General features: G+C 40.5%; 2 protein-coding genes across 2 annotated transcripts; both read right to left on the bottom strand.

Moving 5' to 3' along the window:
- Nucleotides 1-4294, bottom strand: LOC108700593 (mucosal pentraxin). The gene is made up of 3 exons (XM_041575035.1): nucleotides 4076-4294; nucleotides 2137-2218; nucleotides 1-886 (listed from the first exon to the last, which is right to left on the bottom strand). Exons 1-3 carry the CDS (start codon nucleotides 4256-4258, stop codon nucleotides 249-251), a joined length of 903 nt encoding a protein of 300 aa, XP_041430969.1. The 5' UTR covers nucleotides 4259-4294; the 3' UTR covers nucleotides 1-248.
- A 2549-nt stretch (nucleotides 4295-6843) lies between these two features.
- On the bottom strand, nucleotides 6844-12861 carry LOC121397554 (mucosal pentraxin-like). The gene is made up of 3 exons (XM_041574411.1): nucleotides 12769-12861; nucleotides 9191-9263; nucleotides 6844-7757 (listed from the first exon to the last, which is right to left on the bottom strand). The coding sequence occupies exons 2-3, from the start codon at nucleotides 9252-9254 to the stop codon at nucleotides 7120-7122; spliced, it is 702 nt and encodes a 233-aa protein (XP_041430345.1). The 5' UTR covers nucleotides 9255-9263; nucleotides 12769-12861; the 3' UTR covers nucleotides 6844-7119.
- Between the last annotated feature and the right edge of the window lie 8173 nt (nucleotides 12862-21034).

The raw sequence follows: 21034 nt of genomic DNA, 5'->3' as shown, positions 1-21034 counted from the left end.
TTAGTGAATTTGCGAAGTAACGAAAATGACCAACGCTAGAGAATTGACGCTTAGTGAATTTGCCCCATAGGATCAAGGCTGTATTATTGAATTTGTAAGGCTAAGAAGCATGTGGCAGATCCTCAGCCGGTGTAGAAAAGCCGGTGTTTGGTGGTACCTCATTTGCTTTCCGCCATTTACTTTCCTTCTCCCCACATGTTACTGCACAGGGTGGATTTTGGCTTGAAAACGTTTTCTGTACAAAGTCCTTATGTGGCAGTATTATAACAATCAGGTCTGTAATTTATTTTACATAGTTGGGGAAGTATAAAGACATCACCTTTCATTTCATAGGTTAAATTATACCAATTAATTACATTGCCAGACAGGTCCCTATTATAAAGAACATCCATAAGTTCCCGAGAACTCAGGACTCGATCCCACATGTGAACATCACTTATCTCTCCAACAAAAGACTGAGCAGCATTAAACCCACCCCCATAATTATCCTGATCCTGTCCAATGATAATGATGGGGTTGGCATTGACGTTATACCCTTTCATCAATATCAGTCTTGGATATGGATTGCCATTGACCCACACAACCACTTCTCCAGTCACTGACCCCCAGCTCACACAGATGCTCCTCAGTTCAACAGTGCTTGGTATATTGAAATTCACTTGTTGGTTGCCTACATTTATGGAAAACTTATTGGGATAATGATACATGAGGAAGTCATTGTCTTTGGTTGCTGTTGCCAAAGAAAATAGAGTATAAGTCCGTGCCAGATCTGTGTGGGACTTGAGACAAACTGTGAGGTTGGCAAGAGGCCCGTTCTTCATTGGGTGCAGACGCACATAAGATGTACTGGTCTCTTTAGGGAAGAGAAACACCTTGCCATCCATATCTGAAGAATGAAAGTTTAGATATATAAGGCAAGATAAAAACAAAGGCAAATCATCATCAGCTTTTATTTGTACACTGAATTACCTGGCAATTCTCTCATGATTAACTTCAATAAGGGATACTATCATGTCTAACTAAATGTCAAGTATCTGATCTATAGAAGGATCAAGCCAGGCTAAAAAGTTCATCATCTTGGACAGCAAGCTTGAGACTGTGTATTTAAAGGAAAACTATACCCCTTTATGAAACTTCACTCCCCTACAGAGGCCCCTCCTAGTATCTTAGTTAGGGATGCAACACAACTTTATTTAACAGCTGATCCCTGCTCTCTGTCAAGGATAGGGTAGGGGGTGCTGTGGAGGCAGAGGTGAGAAGGCGAGTCCTTAAGGCAGGGGCTGTGCACACAAGGAACAGAGGGGGTAGGACAGGACGAGGGGAAGAGGCAGATGAGTCAGACTTGTAAAGAAACGGACAAAGAAAGCAGAACAGGAGCAAACTGAGCAGGACAGGACTGACTGGGAGTAGCAGATCAGGAGCAGACTGGACAGGATGGAGCAGACGAAGAAAAGCAGCAGACTAGACAGGACGGAGCAGGCATGGAGCAGGAACAAGACTGGAGCTGGAACAGGACTGGATCAGGAACAGGACCAGAGCAGGAACAGGGCAACAAGACAAAAAGAGCAAGGTACAGAGCAAGTTTTGGTAAGATAAGGTAAGGTTTAGGCTAGACAGACAAGGAAAGGTACATTCTAGGCAAAGTTCAAGGTACAAGGCTAGGTAGACAAGGTAGGGTTAGGTAAGGTTTTCACAAAAACCTAGCTAGGGGCAATGCCACAGTGCTAAGGAATGCTGATGTTCAGGCACCTGTGGTGAGGAGTGCTGGCCTTATATAAGGCAGGGTCAGCCATGTTTGGCTGACTCCAACCCATCAATTAGGATGCTGGGGTTAAAGAACTAATCCTGAGACCCAGCAGAGGAATGAATGTGAACTTGCTGGCTGCTCTCCTGGCCCGGTGGTTAGGGGAAGAAACCAGAAGGTCCCAAGATCAAACCCCAGCAGAACCTGACGCTTTCTAGCTCCTAGCCATTGTGTAGGGGGCCACTACAAATATGCAACTTAGTGAGTGTTAATAACTATACAGAACGCAACAGTAAATAATGAGATCCTGGTGTTATTGTTGGTTGTACTACTAGTTATGAGCTTTGGGCTTCTTTTGTTCATAGATATCAGTGGAGTAGATTGAAACTTACTCTTCTGAGTTTTCTGAGTGAGGATTCCAGAAGCACTTGCAAGGATTAATATAACAACATGCATCTTCTCCATTTTCTGGGCCTAGTAAAGAAATACATCTACTGTTACATGACCAAACATAGGCTTCCTTATCCCAAATAGTAGTGACTTTATTCTCCATGTATCAGTGGGGACTGGTGATACCAAGATTATGAATGAGTTGTGAACTAGTCAGACACTAGTTGTACTCAGAGCTGCAGCAGTCGGACTCCTTGTAAGTGATCTGGACGTTCATTGATCTATACATTGTACAAGTGCATTTTTATTTTGTTCTCATCAAAAGCTTTATAGTTTTATATTATGACTTTGCAACCCTCTATCTTTAGATGTTTGAGGACACATTTCCAACCCAAGGTTATATGAGGAGGCAGCAACTATGATATTAGCTGTCACTAACTCTTGGATTCACCTATGACGACCAATACTAATCTTTTTTTACATTAACCAGCAAAAATGTACTAATTGACTTGGGATATCTCTATGAACTAAGGTGTTTTAACTGTCTATTTTTTTTGCGCCTCCTTGTATTTATTTCTATTTTGGCACAGACAGAAGCTGTCACGCTTTCTCTGTAGCAGAGCTGTCAACTCCCCCGATTTTATCTGGAGTTACCAGATTTTCAATGCTTATGCATTCCCTTGATTTCTGACGATCTCGGACAATTTCTAATGATTTGCAACAAAAATCCGGTGTGCGCGTGCGCAGAACATTTCAATGATGTCAGTGGAGCAAAGTGCGTCAGTTGCGGCGACTTGAGGAGAAGTTTTGTGCACGCGCATGACATATCTTCCGCTGATGTCACTTCCCATGACATCACAAAGCCTGACATTTTTCAGTCCACCAGATTACTAATTTCAAAGGTTGACAGAGCTCTTCTATAGGTTGGAAACAGTACTTTGACACTACGAGGCAAGTGCTTGTTTAAGTTCGATACATAGTTACATAGTTACATAGTGAAATCGGGTTGAAAAAAGACAAAGTCCATCAAGTCCAACTCCCATAATCAAGACTGATGGATTTTGCACTTTTGCATATCTGATATATGTGCCCTGTGTTTTAATAAATAAAAGAGTGATGTGGTCATAAGGGCTTGTTTAAGTTCGATACTGCAGTGGAATTCCTGCAAAGTTCCCTGCACATAGCTGTATTTACTAAACTCCATTTTTTAAAAGGTACCTTTAAAACTTAAATTTTACATACAGTACCCTGATTTTAAGTTTTTTTGTGGTCCCACCATATATAATGCATAATTAATTTCCTGATTTAACAACATTTTTTTATGATCCCCTGAAAAACGTACAATGGGGGTTCTACACTCCTTGCACATTGTTAAAGTTGCACTCGGTGCTACTGAGTCTCTTCTTCATCCTCTTCCAACTTGAGTGCAATTGCACCTATGAATGCCTTGGAACTACATCCACTTGAGGACCAAGCAGTAGCTTCAGGGTTCCTTCAGTGGAACCCTTATGGCTCTCCTTATTTTAAGTCTACTAGAAAATCATGTGAAAATTAAATAAACCCAATAGGCTGGTTTTGCTTCCAATAAGGATTAATTATATCTTAGTTGGGATCAATTACAAAGTACTGTTTTATTATTACAGAGAAAAAGGAAAACATTTTTAAAAAAATTTAGATTATTTGGATAAAATTGAGTCCATAGGAGATAGCCTTTCCATAATTCAGAGATTTTTGGATTACGAGTTTCCAGATAACAGATCCCATACGTGTACAAGGATTAAGGAGTATTTGACAACCACAAACAATTATAGTGTTTGATGGGTAGTTAAAAGATAAGAGTGCAGAGGTTAATGTAGACGATTGATGGTAACAGTATGTAACAAGAAGATACAGAAGTCAAAAGAAATATACAGAAGCATAACATAAATTGTAATATGATACCTGAACCCCAGAGTGGCTTGGAAGAACAAATCTGATATTCAGTCCGGTAGATACTGCACACATCCCATTTCTGAAAATATTTATATGGAATGACTCATGGAAGTTGGCCAGATACAACCCTACAACTCCACCCAACCTTTTCCAACTACAATATTGACTGGAACGATTCCCAGTAAAGATCATAAAATCATTCTGTAAAGGAAAATTTAAGTATATTTAACTGTTTCAATAATTTAAAAGTATTCATTATTTTTAAACAAGAATGATATTTGTATTTAGGTTGAATGCAGCGTGTGCTTACTCTTGAGCTCTTTTTAATTTGTTTTTATGAACAGATCTATGCAACCTGCCTGATCAGTATCTAACCATGGACATGGTTTTTGGCCCACTCATAGGCAAATGGGCTGCCTATCTTGTCAAGAGTTGCTGAGTTGATGGATGTCTGCTAATTAAAATTCTTGGTAGCACAATCTGTGCTGTGTATTAGAAGTGCCAGCCAATATATAGGGGTACTCAGAAGGTTAGTACCATAGATGGAACCCCATGTGTCCTATTGAGCACATGTATTCCGTATACTGTAGAAGCTCACAACTGGGAACCACATATTTAATTAACTGATAGAGGATCTAGGACAACTGCCACATAGCCTTAAAGATTGGTTAATGAGCTCTTAAAGCATAAGGTGCCAAGATTGTACAATCCATGGACTTGGCACTTACAGCTTTTTTATATACATCTATAGCTTTTACAATCCATAACCATGGCAAACAGCCATGCCTTAGTTTCTTTCAATACAGGATACGAGAAACCCCAGAGGGTTGTCCCTGATATGATCTGTTCCGCATATTTGTCCCCAAAGAAGTCTTGCAAGGGCAGCTTGTCCTTCAGGCCAGGTCTGGCTTCTAGTCCTGGAATAATAAACTCAGTAGGAACCTTGTGGAAGTTGAATGAATTACACCAATTTTTTAGAATTCCCATTAGGAAAACCCAATAGAAAATGATAAAAATTAAGGAATACTGTCCCTTCAATATGTGACATGTAGTACTGCCCAGTATGAAGTATGAGTACTTTCCCTTAGTCAGTGATCCTGTATATCTGATTGGGAGGTATAGTAAATGCCCCTAAGGTCTCCCACCTTTCCCACCTATACCGTAAAGCAGTGATCCCCAAACAGTTGCTTGGGAGCAACATTTTGCTCACCAACCCCTTGGCTGTTGCTCCCAGTGGCCTCAAAGCAGGAGCTTGTTTTTGAATTTCAGACTTGGAGGCAAGTGTTGGTTGCAAAAAAAAACAAACAGATATACTGCCAGAGTCTCCTGTATTCTGCCAGTGTACAAAGGGGCTTTCAAATAGCCAATCACAGCCCTTATTGGCACCCTCAGGAACTCTGTTCTTGCTTGTGTTGCTCCTCAACTCTTTTTACAATTGGATGTGGCTTATGGGTAAAAAGGGTTGGGGACCCCTGCTGTAGAGGCTTTCCAGGTCTGCTTGATTGCCAGTAGGTAAATACCTTGTGTTAGCTCGAATGTGATCCTGTTCTAGAAGGCTGTGCCAGAAAAGCATACGGGATGTTATATAAATGAGTAGGAAGCTTGTATTACTGTTTTAATTATAATTGGTACATCAAACATCTGCCATATCCACCCATGTTTATCATTCTAACAAAGAATTTCTCAGGAAATGTCTTGTGTGCACAAATGAATATATAAACTTGCATTATATTATTCCTTTAATCCCATAACTACCATATAATTATTAAGATTAACACCCATGAGGCTGCCATCAGTCAGATGATAAAGACAAAAGGTCCTCGGCACTCAATCCATTATCAGTATATTAATGACGCTGAGACATTTATGGCACATACTATTCAAAACCCAAATTTTAAACCCACCAGTAACCATCGTCATTGTTCTTTCATGATCTTTGCAATATCCAATAATCGGCTTATGAAATACAGTATTAACTTAATGGAGCATGTTTCATTCTTTATATTTTTGCACTTTTTTTTTTAAATAAAAAGCATAAAAGCATTGAACCAAAAACTGTGCAAAGAGCTGGTCTACCCCTAATCTATCTAAGCATCTGTTCAACAATCATTAATATATATGTATTTCTAATTATTTTTTATTTATACTGGGGGGGGTTCTTAGTTTCAATGTAGCAATAACAATAGCCAGGTGACAGAAAGGTTTCTGTTTGCAAGTGCACAGGGAGGTATTGGATAGGAAATGGCTGTTACATTGAACTTTAAAGGGATTCTGTCTTGATTTTTATGGTGTAGCTTTTATTTCTAAATTACACTGCAAATAATTCACTCTGCCATATAAAATTTCATACCTAACCCAACAATTGTATTTTTTTTAGTTAGTAATATTGTTGTGCATCTCAGGTCATTTTGCCTGGTCATGTGCTTTCAGAAAGAGCCTGCACTTTAGGATGGAACTGCTTTCTGGCAAGCTATTGTTTCTCCTACTCAATGTAACTGAAGTTGTTGCAGTGGGACATGGATTTTTTATATTGAATGCTGCTCTTAAATCTGCCAGGGAGATTTTATCTGTTACCTTGCCGTTGTTCTGTTGTGGGGATGGAGGGAGGGGGAGATATCACTCCAACTTGCAGTACAGCAGTAAAGAGTGACTAAAGTTTATCAGAGTACAAGTTACATGACTGCGGGCACCTGGGAAACAGACAAAATGTCTAGCCCCATGTCAGATTCAAAATTACATTAAAAAAAATCTGTTTGCTCTTTTGAAAAATGGATTTCAGTTTAGAAGTCTACTGGAGCAGCACTATTAACTGATGCATAAAGTTTTCCCATGACAGTATCCCTTTAAGTCCAAGGGAACATGGCAAATGTTCTGCAGGAAGAAAACCCCCCTGACCTTTACTGCCTCTGCCTCATGCTATTCCATTTACTTGATGTCCCTTCATATGGCAGTTTTGGCCTAAAAATGTTTGTGCATTTTAGGGCCAAAACCTGCTCTATGTGTGCAGTGACAGGTGAAGGTGCTTGACACATGGAGAATTTTGTAAAATGTCCTTATGAGGGAATATTACAACAGTCAGGTTTGTAATTCAATTTGCACAGTTGTGGAAGCACCAGGACTTCACCTTTGGTTTCATAGGTTAAGTTTTGCCAGTTAATTACATTCCCTGATATGTTACTGTTATAAAGAACATCCATAAGGTCCTGAGAACTAAGAACTCGATCCCACATGTGAACATCACTTATCTCTCCAACAAAAGACTGAGAAGCATCAAACCCACCCCCATAATTATCCTGTTCCTGTCCAATGATAATGATGGGGTTGGCACCGACTCTGTACCCTTTCATAAACATCTTTCTCGGATATGGATTGCCATTGATCCACAAAACCACTTCTCCACTCAGCGACCCCCAGCTCACACAGATGCTCCTCAGTTCCACGGTGCTTGGTATATTAAAAAACAATTGTTGGTTTCCAACATATATTGAAAACCTGTTGGTATAATGAAACATGAGGAAGTCATTGTATTTGCTTGAGGTTGCCAAAGAGAAAAGAGTATAAGTCCGTGCCAGATCTGTATGGCATTTGAGGCAAACTGTGAGGTTGGCGATCGGACCGTTTCTCATTGGGTACAGACGCACGTAAGATGTACTGGTCTCTCTGGGCATAAGAAACACCTTGCCATCCATATCTAAAGAAAAAAAGAGAGAGAGTTTAGAAATGTAAGGGAAAATGAAGACCAGTGTAAAACAAAATTGACTGTTACTTTTCTGAAATTCCTGGCAACTGACTTTAAAGTAATATTTGCGAATTAATTTCAAGGGCCTTATTTATCAGTCAAATTTATCTGAATATTTTAATCCAGCAAAACTAGAATCCACGATTGAACCTTTTTTTATCATATAAAAAAAAAATCACAATTTTAGCAGTTCTGGGTCAAACACGAAAAAATCAAGCGAAAATCCGAATCATATTATTTTTTCAGACTTTTTGTCACGGCCGGCACCCAATACCAGAACAGGTGGCAAGTACCCTGGTCTTGGCTCGGCTTCACCAGTAGTGTGACCACCGTTGGGCTTTGGGAGGAGCCCTCAGCTTACTTGGGTGCCACCTGGACTTTACGAGGGGTACAAGGCGAGATGTTCTGGCTAGCAGAGGGGCACGGCAGGTAGATAGTCTTTTGGGCCGAAGGTCACGGTACAAATGGAGCAGGCAAGAGAATCGTCAGACAGGCAGAGTCGAGGCAGGCAGATATCAAGAATCGTCAGGCAGGCAAGGGTCAAACCGGGTAATCAAACAGATGGGGTCAGGCAGAAAGAGTAGTCGAGATACAGGCAAAGGTCAGGATTCGGATATCAGAATAGTCAGGAATAGGCAGGGATCAAAACCGGAATAACAGATACAAGTTTCACAGGAACAGACAGCACAAGGCTTCAGGAACCACCAGAATCAAGATTCTATCACGGGCACTGGCTGGGAGTAAGAATGGGCCTTAAATACCTCCGAATTTCGCGCCAAAACATGCGCCAATGCGCGCTGGCGTAATCGCGCCTGTACCTTTAAGAGGCGCGCAGGCGCACCGCGTGCGCCCTAGAGAACCAAGATGGCGCCGACGCTGGAGGCCGGAACAGGAGCGTGGCGGCCGTCCACGCCGCCGCACCACTAGACCACCAGGTAATTTTATTACACTTTTTTCCTGAATTGCTCAATATTTCCATGTTTTTCCCAAAAAAAGGCAGAGCAAAAAACAGAATTGTGCAATTTTTTTCCAAAATCTTATGATTTTTTCAGAAAAGCCATTTTTTGGGGGAATTTTGACCAAAAAGTCTGAAATATTCAGATTTTAGGGCTTATTTCGGCACAGACCACCTATACTTCCAAATAGGATAGGGACCTCTCCCTATATATACAACTTCTTATATACAACTTCGGTAGGTCTGAGATGCCGGATTTTAAGATTTGCACTTTTTCCATCCTCGGGGTATAATAAATCTCGAAAAATTAAATTTTTTTTCAACTAAAAATATATATAACAGCAAAAAATGTGATGATAGTGTGTATATAGTGGTGGTTACTAGTTATGAGCTTTGGGCTTACACATAATTGAAGATAATTGAAACTCACCCTTCTGAGTCAGGATCCCTGAAGCAGTTAAAAGAATTAATATAACCACACGTGTCTTCTCCATTTGCTGGATCTAACAAAGAAAATATACTTATTGTTACATCGTGAAACATAGACCTTCTTATCTTGACACTATATTGTTGTGTAAGTGTAAAGAACTTGTCAAGGACCCCACTTCTATTCATTGACCAATGTGGGGATTTACTGGGTCACAAAGGCTGTGTCAGGGGATGGTGAATATTCTTTCCAATATTTTGGTATTATTTGTGTATTATTTGTGTCCATTCATAATATGGGGGGGTATGTTTCTTTTTTTTTTTTTTTTTTTTTTTTTAAATTTGAAATTTTTATTGATTTTTACCAATACAGTGCAGATTGCAGAACGTAATGCAACAAAAGGACATCGGCTGAAGTAGTAACAACGGAGGTATCTAGACAGCAGATCTATAAATGCAGTTTCCACATATGAACCAATACCTCAAAAAAGCTAAAGTGACTGTATTGTCAATTATAAAAGGGGGGATAGGGGGTTGAGAAGGGAAAGATAAAGAAAAAGAAAAAAGGGGAAAGGAAAATAAAGAATAGAGGAAAGGTGTCAGAAATAGCAGTGCGTTCAACCATAGAAGTACATCTAAACGAAGGTAACGTGTCCTACACCGTCCAGGTGCAGTGGCTCACCTCGCCACATTTGTCCTCAGCTAAAGCACTTCCAAGTAACGGGTCCACGGATGCCACTCCAGCTCCTCCTCATAACTTCTATCCAAAAGCCTGGCTCGAATGGACTCCATCGCTCTGATCCAATTAACTTTTGTTACAAGGGTCTGTACCCCCGGTATTAGCGGCTTTTTCCAATTAGCTGCCAGTAAAGATCTTGCTGCTGTAAGAATGTGTGTGGCCAGTTTGTGCGAGCTTTTCGAGTGTATTTCTGGGATTTTCATGCCTAAAAGAAAGGTGTGTGGGGAGGCTTGTATAGTGACCTGGAGGACCTCTGAAAGCAGGGGGGTATGTTTCTTAATGTCACATGATCTTACTTTGTCTATGGAGTTCAAAACCGTGTTGCATCTGGATTTCTTCACCTTCATTTAGTCTCATCTTTGTTCTCTAGTCTTTCTCACCATGTGAAATCAACCATTGCTTCATTGTGTCCTACCTTGTAGGTCTACAAATTGCTTCCAGTGGAGATTTATTCATTTCCTACACCCTATTATTATTTCCAGAATACTCTGGACCTGGGGTTCACCAGATAATGGATCTTTCCATTATAGTAAGTCTACTAGAAAATCATATAAACATGAAATAAACCCAATACGATGATTTTGCTTCCAATAAGGATTAATTATATCTTAGTTGGGATCAAGTACAAGCTACTGTTTTATTATTACAGAGAAAAAGGAAATCATTTTTTAATATTTGCATTATTTGATTATAATGGAGTCTATGGGAGACAGCCTTTCCATAATTCGGAGCTTTCTGGATAATGGATTTCCAGATCCCATAGCTGTAGTATCATTCCAGGTGGATCATTCTTCTGCATGAGAGTCCTGAACTTACTTAGCCTGCTTGGAGAAGTGAATGTATCCGAATATTCTCCAGCAACACTTTTTCGAGTACAGTTTGCAAGTTTTTGCTGCATGAGAGTGTTAGTTACAAAGTTGTATTTGGATATAAAAGGAATTTGTTGAACTGGTGTGTCGGTTGTGGTAAAGTTGTGGTGAAAGTTTTATGTGTAACATTTTATGCAGACCAATCAAACTTGTAAATGCAGATGATTAGGAAAAACAGATATCGTAAACAAGATATATTGATCACTAATACGGGCAATGACTCATGGGAAGATCTTGTAGGTTTCTTCTTCTAGGCTTTAACACAATAAAGACACAGCTTTACAATCACCTTCCATTGCCCTATTATTATGATTAGTGATGAGCGAAATTTCCCACCAAGTTTTGCAGCCAAAATTACACCCATATAATTTGTGTGCGTCAAAAATTTGAAGCTCAATTTGTCGCCCATAGACTTTAATGTGTTTCGGCAAACTTTTCGGCATTTCGCAAATTTTGGGTGAAGCAAAATGGGTCCGATTCGCCCATTACTAATTATAAAGTGTTGAAATCACCAGTGCTGACAATTACCTGCTTCCACACAAAAGCACTAGAGGAGGATCTGTGGATTTTTCACACCGTATTTGAATTGAAGAAAAACAGACAAAACTTTCCAGATCACTACATGTGCCATTGTCCTAACACCTTAGTTCTTAAAGGGTAAGTAAACCTTTAAAATACATGAATGTAAAATCGATGAGGGTGCTATTCTAAGCTCTTTTGCAACGTACATTCATTATTTATTTATTTTTAATTCCAAGATATTAAAGGATACATTTATTGTTAATATGAATGAATTTTGTTACAACAGCGCCACCTGCTGGTCAGTTTCTTACCAGTCTGTCCACCAAGTAGTCAAGGAAGTTGTCAGGAGAGAGAAAGAGGCTGCTCTGATGTTCTTCTTCTTCGGGTTTGAGAAAGGTTTCTAATTTTTTTCCTAAGTAGAAGAACATCAGAGCAGCCTCTTTCTTTCTCCTGACAACTTCCTTGACTAGGTCTGGTCAGAATGGTCAGAAACTGACCAGAAGGTGGCGTTAGTGTAACAAAATTCATTCATATTAACAGTATATGTGTCCCTTAATATCTTGGAATTAAAAATAAATAAATAATGAATGTACATTGCAAAAGTGCTTAGAATAGCAGCCTCATTAATTTCACATGCACTTATTTTAAATGTTTACTTATCCTTTCAAGAAAAACACAGCAAGTCCAATTGATTTGACTTATTTCTATACCATACCATGACCTGGATGAACGAGAATATTCACAAACATAGTACACGTGTCCCTTAATATCTTTGAATAAAAACTAAATAAACAATGAATGTAATTTTCAAAAGTGCTTAAAATAACGTAAATTTTCATTAATTTTACATTCACTTATTTTACAGATTTACTTATCCTTTAAGACCAAATGTTAGGAAACAGGGTCTCAACAAGTTTAGTAAGCATACATAGAAAGTAGTGCTACACAATCATTCTCACCGTCTTTGCAGCGTCGGGTGCCGACTGTGACTCTGTCTGCCCAGGTCAATTCCAATCTCCAAAATATATTCCAGCAGCACTTCAGTTCAGTGAAAAAAATTAATTATTTCGAGCATAACCAGCCTTTTATCAATTTGTGCGACAAATGAAGCAACGTTTCAGGCATAACCAGCCCTTTATCAAGCTTATAAGCTTGATAAAGGGTTGGTTATGCCCAAAACGTTGCTTCACTTGTCGCACAAATAAATTATTTTTTCACTGAACCGGAGTGCTGCTGGAATATATTTTGGAAACAAGTTTAGTTAGCAAATACAGTTTTTTCATAGCAACACAAAAAAGTCCTTTTCTACAATTAAACATTTTTTACATGACAAGTAACAGACAACAAGATCATAGAGTCATTTGTATGTATGATGGTAGCAGTATGTACTTGATCTATAGCAGAAAAAAAAAAGGAATTTACAAACAAATAACATGAAGACCAACATTATACCTTAACCAGGATAGCTTGGAAGTGAAACCCCTCTGATATCCAGCCCGATAGATACTAGGTTTGAGGCACATCACATTTCCAAAAATATTTATGTGGAAGGATTCATGGAAGTTGGCCAGATACAGCCCTACAGCTCCACCCTTAAGCTTGCTTAATACAATATTACATTTCTTAATAACTACAGTTGGCATCAAACGGCAGCAAAATTCCAATGAAAAGGCAAGAAAGCTATTCCTCTTTCAAAAATAAATAAATCAGACCATTGACCTGTCCTACATACTGAACTGCCTGATGTTTAATTAAATGTCCAGTTTCATAATTTCATTAGATACTGGGGAGAGTTTTACATACCTATGTATATTTTAAATAAAAACAGTGAAATTTAATTTTGCAGTGACTGATATTAAGGGGGTTATTTATTAAAGTCTGAATACCAAAAACTCAAACAATTAGTTTTTTGTACTATAAAATCCGAATCTTTAGTAGAAAAAAAACCTCTGATTTTTCAAGATTTAGGGGCAAATTTATTAAGGGTCAAATTTCAAATTTGAAAAACTTCAAAATTCAAAAAGACCAATCGAAATTAAGTCAAAGTTTTTAATTGGCCGAATAGGTCCATTTTCGATCGAATAGGTCCGTATTCGGCCAAATCGCACGAATCAAAGGAATAGCGCACTTGATCGAATTCAAATCATAGTTTTTTCCCAAAAAAACTTAGGCTCTAGGAGGTCCCTCATAGGCTAATACAGCAATTTGGCAGGTTTTAGATGGAGAATGGTCGAAGTTGAATTTTTAAAGAGACAGTACAAGATAAATTTCGATATTCGAATTTAAGAATTTTTTTCAAATTCAAATTGAATTTGGACTATTCCCTAGTCGAAGTACACAAAAAAATTTGAATTCAAAAATTCACCTTGACCTTTCATAAATCTGCCCCTTATTATAGTTACATAGTTAAATTGGGTTGAAAAAAGACAAAGTCCATCAAGTTCAACCCCTCCAAATAAAAACCCACCCCGAGGATGGAGAAACTCAGAACCTGAAAATCCGGCATCTCAGACCTGCCAAGGTTGTATATAAGTCAGTGGGAGAGGTCCCTATCCTAATTGGAAGTTTCTGTGGTCTGTGCTGGAAAATACATTTTGGGCAAAAATCCAAAAAATTTATTGAAAATAAGCCTTAAAAATCTAGCAATTTGGCAAAAAAGTCTGAATAAATCGTACAATTCAGATTTTCACTTGATTTTTTCGTGTTTGTCCCCGATCCAATTTAATCGTGATTTTTTAAATAATAAAAAAGGTCCAATCGTGGATTCTAGTTTGGTTGGACTTTTTAGTTTAAAATAAGGCCCTAAGTTTTAACTAGGAAATTTCTATTTAGGGGAATGAACTGTATATGTTGGTTATAGCTTGTGCTTATTTCTAAGTTTTCTGTTGTATTGTATGTGTAGTTCGGTATAAGGAATGAATGAAACTTGTTCACGGGGTCCCTGCTCCCCTACTTCTCTAAAAGGGTTGTCCCTTTTTGGCCTAACAGTTCTGTGGTCTTGTTGACTCCAGGCCTGATGTAACATCCACCCAGATCTACTGCTCCAAAGAGGAAGGACCACCCCTTGCCAAAAATCCCAGGAAATGATCATCAACCCAATGGCCAATGAAAGAAATATGTAAATAAGTATAACCAGATACATGAGATTTTACCCAGCAACTAGAGGAATGAAGGAACTTGTAGATCAAAAACTTCTTTATTTCAACTTTGGTTCTTTTGGATTCTTCCAGTAGTCAGCCCCCTGCCCTTTCTGTTTGGGATGTAACCATGGGAGGACATCCTTTAGGGCTTCCAAGCTTCCAATTGGATCCCCTTCCCCAGGAGGTCTTTATACTAATGGGAGTGTGCAGGGGCATTATCATGTGCTATGAACCTGTGAACTGACTAATGGGGATCTCTGCACTTCTAATCTGGGGACTGCTTAAAGATGTTTTTACTGTTAAATAAATCTACAAAAAAGTTATCTATTTTTTTTTTATACTGTGTAGGAATCACTTTATTATCTTTTGAAACAGAGCCTGTAATCTTATTTTCTCAATTTGTCTTTACTTTTTTGTTCTTCTATTCAATAGGTTTGTCAGTTAATGGCAGTGTGCGTTCATCCTTGATGAAAGGCTGGGGAAGTGCAAGGCTCCGGTAGGCAGAGTATCAGTATCTTCAGTCTAATAGAAACTACTCATACCTACCTGCCAGCTCGGCATAAATACAGCATAGCCTTGGGTAGAAGGTGCAGTATCCAAAGTGATGCAAGGGAAAAAGTATACTGACACAAGTGATGTGCGTGTGAAGGGACAGATTATGGTGGGTGCAAGAAGGCATGGAGGGCAGGTGAAAGTCAGCGCCGGATCACTCTGAAGTTCTTTGCAGAGGGGCCTGGAGTGGTCTAGGATCACACTATGGTTAATTTTATAAGAAGCCAATTAACCTGGCTGCATTTTTTGGTAGGGTACCCAAAGAAAAACCCATGCAGACACAGAGAACATCGAAATATACAATGCAGAAAGTGCCCCAGGTCAGAATCAAACTCAGAACCCCAGCAAATCAGAAGTGCCACCCACTGAGCCACCATGCTGCCCCATATTATAGGTGACTTCACCTTTAGAAAACATTCTGCCTTTTATTACATTCCTCCAGGAATTATATCACACTCCAATATATAAAAGCTAATCACTCTGTCCAAATGTGTTCAATAACAGCGTGAGATTTCATTATCTGTATATTTTGGCTTAAATCCCAGAAATGGTCAGAAATAAGAGTTCCTCTTGTGATTCCAGTGAAGGTATTTATTGCTGTATATAAAATCCTCATGGTGTTGCAACAGTGAGAAAATATGCTCGGCATGTCTTTTCCTTGAATACTTAAATTTTAAAAAGAATGGCACAAATGCTCTGCCTGAGATGTTGCTAAGGAAAAACACAACTCAGAGTTAGTATAAATTGAAACTTGTGCAAAAATAAAAATGATGGGAAACAATAATGTGTGGGGGTTTTTTTACGGCAAAATTCATTTTAATGGAGGTCAAACTCAGATGACCGGTTGCAATAAAGAAATGTATCCTCACATGGCAATATCAGTCCAATTTAAGTTGGATAGAAAAACACATACCTCAATAAATATCTATTTTTAAGGCCCCATACACGGGCTGTTAAAAGCTGCCAATAGACAGAGTCAGCAGCTTATTGGCCCATCCGACGGGTATCCCCGATCGATGTATGGCCGAAAGTTGGCCAGATGTCAATCGGGCAGGTAAAAAATCCTGTTGGATCGCGCGACATCTGTTCATTGATATCATCCAGCGATCCGACGGCCAGTATGGCCTCCATTCTGAACCGATCGTTGGGCCCTAGGGCCCACGATCGGATCCGCCTGCTATCGACCACCTCAATGTGGGCATATCGGGGAGAGATCCGTTCGTTTGGCGACATCCCTGTGTATGGCCACCTTTATTCAAAAGACATATTAAAAGAGTAACAAACATACAGACCCCATGGTATTCAAAATTGGGTTGATAATATGGATTTTATAATTAACTTTGGCTATTTGAGTTTTATATTATTATCTATACTGATTACATACAGATCAAGGAATAGAACCCCAGAAATGTATGTGCATAATATTGTTTCTAATTAAGAAATATATGGCGATTTTTGATTGGGTTTTTTGTTTGAATGGGAGGGACTTATTTAGGGCTTAAATTTTGTTTGTTGACATGGTGCTGTGATTGGCAAAGTACCAGAGGGTATGAAACACGTAAGGTGGAATACCATGGGACCTGTATGTTTGATACTCTTTTAATATGACGTTTGAATAAAAGTAAATGTAAGGGAACCTTACATTATTTTAAGGGCCTCGACAAAACATTCACTGCCTAATGTAAGGTCTTTTCCATGGTGTGTTTTCCAAGTCCGATCTTTGTTCTTGACCCTTGCCTGTCCCTGAATTTGTCATTCTGCTGCCTGTACTGACTACTGTATGGTATTGATCATTCTTCAGATCCTTATTCTGTACCGCATTATCAGTGGTGTAACTAGATGTTACTGGGCCCCACAGCAATTTAATTTTAAGGCCCCAAACATATCCAGAGGTTGTCCTGTTTTACCAAAATGTATTGAAATTGTACATGAATTTGAGCCTCATGGGGCCCCCTATACCTCCTGGGCCCCCTGCAGCCGCAGGGTCTGCTTCCTCTGTAGTTACGCCCCTGCGCATTATGGTGACCTTGACTACACTCCTGCTGCCTGATTTGGTACCGCATTGCCTGTTTGGTATTGACCAGGCCTGCTTCACATCTACTGTGCCTGCTCCCCTGTCCATTCTATACGTTTGGTTCCCTAGCCTGCCCAGGACTCTCTCCTTGGTCCTCTCACATTAAGTCCTGGAGGCATCTGAGTAGCGGAAAGCTCCTCCCAAAGCCAAAGGTGGCTGCTATAGGCATAAGTGTGAGCTGTGATTGGGTTCTTGGAGTTAGTTCTGGGTTTGGGATATCCTACGTTACAGTAGAGTTTTATGGTGTAATTTGTTGAGGGTTGCTCTTTTTTCTATTTTTGATGAATGTGCCTTTGAAACTGGGGGCTGTTATCCGTTTCATATGGACCTGTTTGACTGGCTATCCAGTATATAAATATATTTTCTTATCAATTTAAGTTGTAATTGACTTTGTTCCTTAGTGAAAGAGGAAGAAAATCAGTCAAGTGAAACACAGGAAGCAAGGCCTGACTGGGAAGTTAATTGGAGGTCTATGGAGCACCCCCATAACCTCAATTCCAAAATACAGAGGATGACATGGGGGCCAGCAGACCACTTCTAATATGATCACCAGTTTAAGTAGGTCCACTCTTTCCATCCTGCTCCTTCCTGTGAATCTAACATGATACACCTACTGATGCAAAGGGAACACTGAGCTACCACTACCACCCTCAAAAGTGGTGGTAGCTCCAGTGTTTACACAGTGACCTACATCGACTGGTGCCTTAAACTTGTGCCCAAGGGCAGGGGCACAAAGGCAGACTCCTGGCGACTAATCACCTCTTCTGCGGTGGACAATCTCCCCGAACTGCCTTCCGCCTGCTATAATGAGAAAACACCAGTGCAATGGCACTCACGGTGCTTCGATTTCCGAAGTCGCCCCAAAGTTGCCTCACGAGGAAACTTTGGGCGACTTCGGAAATTGAAGCGCCGCGAGTTCATTGGCGCAGGTGATTTTTCATTTTAGCAGGGGGAAGGCAGTTCGGGGAGATTGTCGCCCCACAGAAGAGGCAATTGTAAGGAACCTGGTGGTCTAGCAGCAGCTGGGTCCACGCCGCGTCCTCGGCGTGGACGCCCGTCGCGTTGCTCCCTGCTCCATGCCGGTTCCTGTCCTCTAGGGTGCGCGCATTATTTAAAGGCGCAGTCTCGCTGGCGTGATGACGCCAGCGCGCAATTGGCACGAAATTCAAACAGTTTAAAAGGGGAATTTGGTTTTCAGCAAATTGCCCGTTGTTAGGTTCAATTAGCTTGTTCCTGAGTGTTGTTCTGTGTGATTCCTGTTTGATCTACTGTGTTTGACCCTTGCCTGCCTGCTTACTACTCTGACCTCTCCAATCCTGACCTTGCCTGCCTGAAGCTACGTTGTTCTCTCCAATCCTGAAACCTTGCCTGTTCTCCGACTATTCTACGATCTCTAATCCTGATTCAGGCCTGTCTGACTACTCTAACTGCTTGTGCTGGCCCGGTCTGTCTGTTCCTGGTGGCTTCTTATCTTCCAGCATCCTTGTAAACAGTCGTGCCCCATTGCCTGTCAGAACTTACGCCTTGCACCTCTCGTTAAGTCCAGGTGGCATCTGAGTACGCCGAGGGCTCCTCCCGAGGCCAAAGGCGGTCACTTAACTGGTGAAGTCGAGCCGAGACCAGGGTGCTTGGCATCTGTTCTGGTGTAGGGTGCCGACCGTGACAGCGATTAGTTGCCAGGCGACTAAATCTCCCCCAATCTGCCCGTGTGCCCGTGCCCTTAAAAAATGGATGCAGACCTCAAGTTCGACATCTGAACACTGAATGTCTTTAGTGCAATGGAATCCAATCTGCACTGCAGAACACATGCAACGGTGCTGTTTTGAGCTACCTCACAGCCATAATTATTTTGGAATTGTAGGGGGGAAGGCTGCATTGTGGGTAAAAACACTTGCTCCCAAAATAGCAATTTGCAAGGTAAAGGTAAATGCCACCTAAGGACTTGTTGTAATTGTCTCCTTTTCCCCTAGATAAAGTTTGCGCGGTTATAATGGGAACCTTTTTCAGTTTTAAGAAAACAAATTTATAAACAAAGGACGGCTTCAAAATAAAAAATAGATCTGAGAGATGAAAATGATGTTGCCACTTGTAGGTTCTAACTTTAGAAATGGAATGTCCATTTCAACGGCAAAATTCCAAATAAAATGTTTTGGTGAAATTGATATTTCTTGACACAGAGGCTTGACACTGGCATGACTTAGACAGAAGATTGTATAACATGCCCAAAACAGAATAGAACAATCAAGACGTTATTATAAAGAGAGCTGATGATTATGTATCTGTGGGATTACCTGGAAGAGGCTTATAGACACCTGAATGGCATTAGAGTAAGCTGGGTTGTGATGACATTCACTCTTATGAACTGAAGGCATTTGAGAAAGGACTTATTGATGAGGATGCCAAGGACTATTTAATTAAAGGCCTTCCTATGAAACCAGTGTTATAGTAACAAAAGATGATATTCTTGGTTGAATTACTGTTTTGGTATTATAAAACAGTTTTGTTTCACGAGTGAGATCTGTCTATAATGTCTACAGCAGATAACATAGGCAGCTTGTCATTGATAATACAGTAAAAGCTGTATGGATAGAAACTTTAATACAATGGTCCCTTTGGATTTAAACGAAGAGCTGAATTATTTTTGCTTCGTTTGGGAGTGTTTGGTGTTTGATTTTCCAATAGGATAGAATTAATAAGGTATAACAAACATGTATGGTAATAGCATGGGCTTGCCTGTATCATCATTTTTGGCTAAAAACTGCGGTGACAGATTGGTTACATTTATTTGATTGCATTCTCAATTACCCATGTTCATGCGATTTTTGTAGCGTTTATCGCATCATTTCTACCACTCAGAGTGGCCTTCGATGTGTTGATCAGCTTCAGAGTTTCCCAGCGCACTTATGAGTGATTCGCATCAGGAGTTGGCATTAAGACCAGGCAAAAGTGTTGGATATAAACAAGTCATATAGTTTTATCAGTAAAGGCCACTATAGGCATGGATAGAATCCTGGGGACATTGGGTTTGCCAGACCAGGCCAAGTGGACCTTGTGCCCTAGGCAACCTGGGTGGCTAACCCCCCCATGTGTGTGCGTACGTGACCGTAACGTAAGGAAGCGCAACGAAGGGGAAGGGTAAGGGCAGGGAGGGAAAGAGGGGAGGGAGGGAGCTTCTGATGAAGTGGTGGGGAGCACCGAAACGCGTCAAGCGGGCAGCCAAGCAGGGGTGCTTTGCCAATGAGGCGAGTTGAGGCTGTCGCCTCAGACGGCAGCACCCCACTAGGTACCAGGGGCAGCAAAAATGCTACTCCTGGTACTTTAAGAGCGAATTCCTGGGTGAGGGGGGGCAGCAGCAACTGCAGCCAAGACCTGTGTTATGCTGCTGTAATTGGAGTTTTTAATGTTTATTAAATAAATTTCTATTTTTTTAAAAAAAAATCTATACTGGCTTCCTCGGTGCTCCGGCTTTTGCTTTTTCCTAGATATGAACTTGCTGCATGGGATGGCGGTGTTACATGCAGCACGCTGAGCCAGGTGTCCGGTAAGTGTTCCCACTGAAGTATTTGTGCAGGAGGGAGGAGCAGGGTCAGACTGGGACACTGGGGAAAAACCGATAGTCCCTGGCTCTTTTGCGCACCACTGGCCCAGACCTGCTCCTGCACTCTTTTGGGCCCCGGGAGAGACAGACGGAGTAGGCGAGAGCTGCAGAGGGGAGCAGATCCGGACCAAAGGTAGGCAGACAGAAGAATCTTGAGTAGGTACCTGCCCTGCTCCCCCAGAGCGTTGCGCCCTATTCAGATGCCTCTTCTGCCTATATCTAGTTCCAGCCTTTTGCCAGACAATGGGGATTTGGATCACCCAGTAAAGGTGCTGTTTTATTATTAAATAGAAAAAGGAAATAATTAAAATGTTGTATAATGAAAATAATTGTTTGCTTAAAATGGATGGGAGA

This window comes from Xenopus laevis, chromosome 8S (assembly GCF_017654675.1).
Source record: "Xenopus laevis strain J_2021 chromosome 8S, Xenopus_laevis_v10.1, whole genome shotgun sequence".
NCBI classification, from domain to species: Eukaryota; Metazoa; Chordata; class Amphibia; order Anura; family Pipidae; genus Xenopus; species Xenopus laevis.
This window is presented reverse-complemented; position numbering and strand designations above follow the sequence as displayed.